The sequence below is a fragment of the Eufriesea mexicana genome, unplaced genomic scaffold (assembly GCF_001483705.2).
Source record: "Eufriesea mexicana isolate 0111107269 unplaced genomic scaffold, ASM148370v2 scaffold12690, whole genome shotgun sequence".
Taxonomy (NCBI): Eukaryota; Metazoa; Arthropoda; class Insecta; order Hymenoptera; family Apidae; genus Eufriesea; species Eufriesea mexicana.
In genome coordinates, this window is record NW_016920259.1 from 166,600 (window position 1) to 173,925 (window position 7,326).

General features: G+C 34.0%; 1 protein-coding gene across 1 annotated transcript; it reads left to right on the forward strand.

Moving 5' to 3' along the window:
- Nucleotides 1-1,779: 1,779 nt before the first annotated feature.
- LOC108553719 (UNC93-like protein) lies at nucleotides 1,780-5,509 on the forward strand. Its single transcript, XM_017908741.1, has 7 exons — nucleotides 1,780-2,069; nucleotides 2,746-3,170; nucleotides 3,442-3,647; nucleotides 3,905-4,296; nucleotides 4,397-4,529; nucleotides 4,609-4,746; nucleotides 4,926-5,509. The coding sequence occupies exons 1-7, from the start codon at nucleotides 1,875-1,877 to the stop codon at nucleotides 5,144-5,146; spliced, it is 1,710 nt and encodes a 569-aa protein (XP_017764230.1). The 5' UTR covers nucleotides 1,780-1,874; the 3' UTR covers nucleotides 5,147-5,509.
- Nucleotides 5,510-7,326: the final 1,817 nt, after the last annotated feature.

Consider the following 7,326-nt stretch of genomic DNA (forward strand, 5'->3'; position numbering starts at 1 on the left):
AATAATAATCAGAGTAGTATGATAAATGTTTTTACCAAAGACAGCTGCATGTTTGCAGTCGAAAGTGTCTAACAACGGTCATTTTAATTGATTTAGTAGTTCTAGTGTTAATTTTAATACTTGTGTTATTGGTACACTGTTGTCAAATATATATTTCAATATATTTGTTTAGATATTTGTTTAATTTCCCGCAGAATATTGGTATATACACCGTTACTCAGGAGTATTCTAATACCTTTGCCATTTTTAATTGACAATACATAAATGTTGTAACATGAAAGTTAATGACAAATTAATGACTAGAAACAGTATTTACTACCTTCTTACAAAGTCAGCATATCTTAGATTTAAATTATTTATCGAACGACTTGCAAATGTCAATAGTAAAAAAATATGTCGCTATTAGTATGAATTTTCATGATATTTCTATTAATTCAGAAGATCTTCCTATAATCGATCATAGTTCAGAAATTTCATAGTTTCATATCTCGTTTATGGAGATACATTTATTCCAAAATGGCAATTATTCTTTGAAATAGCAAAACAGTTCTGTGAAGTATTAAAGTATAATGTAACACCTAGGAGTATTTTGTTATTACGTATTAATTTTTTTTTTTTTTTGCAAATCAATTTCATCGCGTATAATATTCTGCTGCACGCCACTGTAATAATGACAAGAGGCAAAATTATTATAGCTGATTTCATATGTAATTTTGTAATTAAATTGGAAGGTAAGCGAGTGTACTTTTCAGCAATAATGTACGTATCTGTTTTTTCTTTTAATCAAAGTTGATTTCAAAAGATACAATTGACAGTGCAAATAAGCATTCGTTTTAATTTCCACTAATGCATCTTTCTTTTTTCTCAAAAAAGTAAAAAATAGTTTCTTTTCTGAAAAGCTGTTCTATACAAAATTCCTGGTTCTATTTAAAATTTTCATTCTGTTCTATTACGTGCTACATGCAAAATTTTGCTGTTCCAACTATAGTTTTCGTAAAAACTCTTGCCAAGAGTATCTCCTTGCTAATCACTACTATTTCTTTTTTACTAATTAATGTACAAAGAATCTTTCAAAAGTCTCTCAGCTGCCAACTTTAGAGCAAATCCCTCGAACCACGCGAAACTTGCATCGATTTGCATCGGTTTACATTTCCGATGTAGCAGCCGTAGATCGACGATTGGTCGAAATCCTTCCACGAACCGATATATCAAGGTCACCGTAGAATATGCTCATTATACTAACAGTTCCTCCGTTGTAAGTTCTCGTTCAAGGTTCCCTTAGCGACTACGGGATTTTTATCTCCGTTCGTTTAATTCTTTCGTCTTTTCTCGTTTTCCTTTTATCCTTTACATAATTGACGAGACCGTACTCCGAGAATTGCCATATCAACTATGCAAAACGTCTGCAGTATGCACTGCCATGATACATATGCAGAAGCATGTGAGGAACGGCTGATCGTTTTGTAACGAATATCCAAATTGATTTCTAACACAGGCATCAGACATTAAAATTCGTCAATTTTCTTCATAATCTTTCGATCATTTTCGTCTCGTATACGATTATTTATTACTAAAATTGGAATATCTATCCTTAATCGTTAAAATCCTGCGGCTCTCCGAAAAATATAATACACGTATATTTTGTTGATGTGACGAGGAATATTATCTAACCAGCTTTTCTCATTGCAGGTACAGGTAACCAGCGGGCGAACAAATGGAAGGTAGAAGAGCGAAGAAAGAACTCCGATGATGTTAAAGATCGCGTGTTCCCTTGATTCTGGCAATGATTCTCACCGGAATCGAAAAGGAGTTCGAGCGACTTTAAAGAAATAAATCTATCGGAATAGAGTGAAAAAGGACGAGAAGCTACAATCATGGGCTCCCTACCGAATCTACACGAGTTGTCCAAGGACAAACTCGAGAGTCCTGCTTTCAGACCAGCTCCAATAGGTGGTTTAGGGCCCAAACGACTGCCAGCTCAGCCTCCGCCGTTAGCACACACTCATAGACGCGTTAGAAGCAGTGGCCATCATCATACTACCTTGTGGGATAATGATGCTATGTTGGAGGTACAATATACCTCGAGATACCTGAAATTTACAAATTAACTTTTGCCCACTACTTGTCACTCGCGATTCAAATATCTCGAATCGAGTGAACTTTCGAATTCTTGTACACGTGATATACATATGAAGTACAGAACCGTGAATTCTATTCATCTAATGGGATAAACCTTTTTGGTAGATTCAACGCAACGAAGAAGAAAAAAGAACGTTTAACGATAAATATATTAAATTCATAATAAAAGAAATACTGTGCACGATACTGCTAGCTTATGAAAATATTCGAATAGTTGGATGCGTGGATTGACTGCAAGATTAACTGATGATCGGTGTTTCGCTGTTTTACATTTTATGTCGGGAAAGGTATGATTGGAGGTGTGTCTCGTCTATTGTCTGTGATTGGTGATAAAAATTTGGAAAAAGAAAGAGAACATGGATTGACAATGGTGGGTGACGAGTTGATGGATGATCTAGGTAACAAAATCATAAATTCGCTGAATCTATGAGTCATGCTACCTAGAGTATAGAGAAAGCTAGCTTGCCTTAAGCGGGATTCCTTGATACTTGAGTTGGTTAAATTTAACGAATATTATTGCTTAAGACTTGTGACTATGTTATAAAGACTATGTAAATTATGAAAACTATCAGAAGAAATATTTTCAAAACAAGTATTCTGTTTCAGCACATGGCAGCATATTCTCCCATCTCCTGTCGCTCAACAAGAACGTCCGCACTATCATGGCGTCGACGAGACTCGATGAACTCATCGGCAGGAGCATCGTCTGTACGTCGACTGATCGCTGCCGTGAGAGCAGCTCCTTCTGGTCCTAGACCACCGAAGAAGGCGATCCTGAGACACTGTGCCGCTCTTCTCTTCGGACACGCGATCTGTTCAGCCGCCACGCTGCCGATGTTCCCGTTACAGGCTGGCCTCGGTACCTTCAATCCTCAGCTAGGACCGAAGTTGCTCGCTCTTCTCTACGGAATCGCGACAATTACTAGTTGTTTCGCCCCGATTCTCGTACAGAGATTTGGAACGAATCTCGCGATAAGTACTAGTCACATGGCCACCACCGTCTTCGTCGGATTACATCTATATCCAAAGTGGTATCTATTATTCTTAAGAGAAGTAATTATGTCTTGCTACCACCAGGTGTGGTAGAACTTCTATACTCGGTATCAGAGATTGCAATAAAAACAGAAATTCTACAAATTCTTATCTAACTATACCGTTTCCATGCAAACAACTTCTGATTTAATTGCGTTATGTAACTTTCTATTATCTGATTCTCAAATCGTTATAAAGTTATAAACTCGAGTACAATAAAAACGCGAATACTTGATTTCTAATAAAGATATTTTATATCTCTATTAACAGGTACATACTGTTACCTAGTTACGCGATGCTGGGTGCTTGTGTGAGTCCAAGTTTCATAGCAAGAGTATCACACGTGAATACTTCAGCAACGAGTTTAGCTCTGGTGTGTGTCGATCCTGAGGATCCTGATGAAACAAGACGCGAATGCTATCTGAGAAGACTTAATCGAGGAATCAAATTAGCAGAAGACATAGGTCTTGCATTCGGTATGAATATTTCTGGAATTTTATGTACTTTATATTAATCTTACGGACGTACTATCATAAAATGGATTTATCCACTTTATAAAAATCCCTAATCCCTAAAATGCTTTCATTGCCCACGATATAGAGATTTTTCAATCTGTGTTTACTAAACACTTCTTACAAGTTTAGTAAGTACTTCATACTCTCAAAGTGGATATTCCTTTTTATACCTACCTTGCATACTAAAATGAAATATAAATGGACTCTTATATTTTCAGGTTGTTTAATCGCTGCCATACTCGTAAAATTAACAGATTCGATATCTCTTAATACAATAAGCAGTGAAGTAAATGATATTTGTGGTGCACAGTATTGTCCGAGGGAAATTTATCTTTACAATGGAACAATTAATTTACCTGCGTTATCAACCGGTACATCAAAAATGTTGGTTAGCATATGGCTACTTCTAGCTGTCCTAGGCTTAAGTATATCGTGCGCTTTTCTCGACTCCAGAATGAAAGAACCGCAGAGTGTAAATGAAAAACACAGCATGCAAAATATCCTCGCATCTGTGAAAGCTGCGTTTCTAGATCCTAAATTACTACTGGCAGCGCCATTAACACTTTTTATCGGACTTGAACAGGGTTTCATTTATGCCGATTTTATAGAAGTGAGTTAAATCAAATAAAAATCCTACAATCGTTATTTATTATTTGTAAATATATATGTACATTACTACCTATCATGAATATTTCATCGTTGTTCAACAGGCATATGTAGTCTGTGCCCTGGGAGGAGCTAGCACAGTAACCATCAGTTTTTTAGCTTTAGCCTCTTTGCAAGCCATTGCAAGTGTTACTCTATCAATGTTGCTAAGGCACATTAAAAGATATTTCGTCGTAGGTATGTAACACAATAAATCTTATTTCAGCTCTATTCATTTTTCGATATCAAAAATAAGTCCTGTTATTTTGTTTAACAGTTGTAGGATTTGTATTTCATGCATGTTTACTGTTGGTCTTAATCACTTGGAGACCATCCGGTGATGATCCAGCACTTTTTCATGTTATCTCTGCTGCCTGGGGAGTTTGTAATTCCATTTGGGAAACTCTAATATATAGTAAGTTATACATCCATTTTTGTTTTCTAAAATAAGCAAGTAAAATGAGTTTTTAAAAAACTTAAAAATTTGATTTTTAAATTTTTACATTTTGTTATAGTTGAATCACTTATATTATAATACAAATATTAGTATTTTTCAATTTTATTTATATTTAATTAATCTTGTTCAATTCTTAGCATTAGTACTAGGTTTCTATCCAAATTCTTGGTACGGACCTTTATCAACATCTCTCTTCTGGAGATATCTTGGTCTCTCTCTTACTCTTGGTTTACACGGACTGGTCTGCACACGATTTCGCATACATGGCCTTGCCTGTGTGCTATTTCTTTCAATGATTTCGTACATATTGTTAGAAGTTAGACTGACCAAAAGGGGAAAAAGCTTGGCACCGTTGTGACTGGGAGATGGGTCTACGAATGACCATGGATCAAGTATCAAGACAGAAGCTCGTTATAAAGATTGAGATAAGTTCGTTCCATTCGGCTTAAGAAGGACAAGAAGACATAACAGAGGTAGACACACTTTTATTCAACACGCTGCAACTGTGGCAAAATTACGCACACGACGAAGAGCAAACAGTGTTGCTTTTACCCGTAATATCGAGAAAAATGCAGTTGCAAAAACTATCGAACCCCAACCTTCTTCGTCAACTGCAGATGATCATCGTGCAAGTATTAGTAACAAGGAAAGTGGTGTTCTTCCTGTATCGTAATGCTGAACTTTTATTAAGTTTTCAATGGTTTTCATATCTATCTTAGTCCGGGACAACACAACAATAATAGATTCAAGTTCGACAAATTTAATTACATTTAATTTGTGTGTTATAGTGGCATCCTTGGTATGATGATATCTTTTTATATAATTCATCCTGCAACATACAGTATGTACGAGCAGTCATCTTGAGTTACAGTTTATATTTAATTTGTTTGATAACTTAATCTTTTGTTAGAAGATATTGTCTCCGTTTTTCCCTCATTTTTTCGTAGATGGGTACATTATAGTTATGTTACATTCTGTAGGGCATTGCTTTGCCAAATTTTAATTCGTTTTCAAACTGTTTACCAGAAAAGTATTCTCACAAAAGGTCATTATAAAATCACACCTAACAACAAAATGAGAAAGAAGAAAAAGAAGAAATACCGATAACAAGTAATTTATCAGAAATTCTTAAGAAATTACAAAAAACCTTTTGGTATTATTAAGTAAATCTTGCACTTTACATCTGCCCTTTTGTACGAATTGGAGTACATTTTAGTGATTTAACAGTACACTCTAAGAAAAAGTACACTAAAGAAAATTAAAAGCCTGCATATCCAGTTAAAACCGTGTTTCAAATACTGGGTAAAGTCTTTCTTGAAGTTGAATGGAACGAGCATATACGTGAAATCGTAAGAAATTTTTCATATACGATGATATATATGAGTAAATGTTCTTAGAATCGCTCTATAAATGGGCGATTTCCGCTACGGTACGATCAGTTTAATAAATCGGCATCGTACAAGGTTGAACGATAGCAGAATATACATTATTAACGATCGAACATACTAATCGTAGTAGTATCTCTCTGACAAATCATTTAAGTGGCGTTCAAACGTCGAAACGTACCTGATGTCTTTCAAAAACCAAATTAATTCTAATCTTGCGGGAGAAAAGGAGATTGTAAACCACGTCTGCCCTGTATTACAGAATCGAAATGAAATAACTATAAGATACTTAAATGTAAGTACAGTTATATATAGATTAATTATAATTACATATTAACGATCAATACCGAAGCTTATCATTCATACGAGAAGATGGATAAATTTTAATAATAATCTAAGAATTCATCGTACAAATAACACGTGTTTGATTAACAAAATATATTTTAATTTAAAAAAAGAAAAAAAAAACGCTTCAACGAAAAAGCCAATATTACTCGATTTTTATCATGCTAAAACGTCGTATTACTATCATTGATTGTAAACTTCGAAGAGAATCGAATATTCCTAAGTCAATAATGATTAGTTAATAATGTTAAAGAAATAAACGGTATTGAAAAATTTTTCCAATATATATAATTTTTCTATTTTATGTTATAAAATCGTTATTTATTACGAAATTATATTCCAAAGAATTAAATTGTAGCACACGTAATCCATTCTGTCCTATACATAACGACCAAATAAGTGTAACACAAAATGAACATCTAAAGTTACTCGATATTTATCGTATTTTTTACGACATTATCTATTCACCATATCATAAATGTACATTTAGTTACGCTTCTTATAGAACTTTTCGTATATAAAAGTTAACTTATATGATTCTATAATAATACTGTTACGTTTTATTACAGATTTTAAGATAAAGAAATTGTAACAATGTAAGGAACATTAAATACAAATTAACATATGTTATCTTGAATATTGTTACAAAATAAAACATTCACATACGTTTGATGGTACTTTAGCAGATAGGTATTTATATGAGATACTTCCTAATTTATAAAATCAATGAAAAACAAATAGCCGGACTATTTGGAAATTTTCTATAAAATACTTCCGAACACAAAGTCACTCTTCTTGTTACCATAAT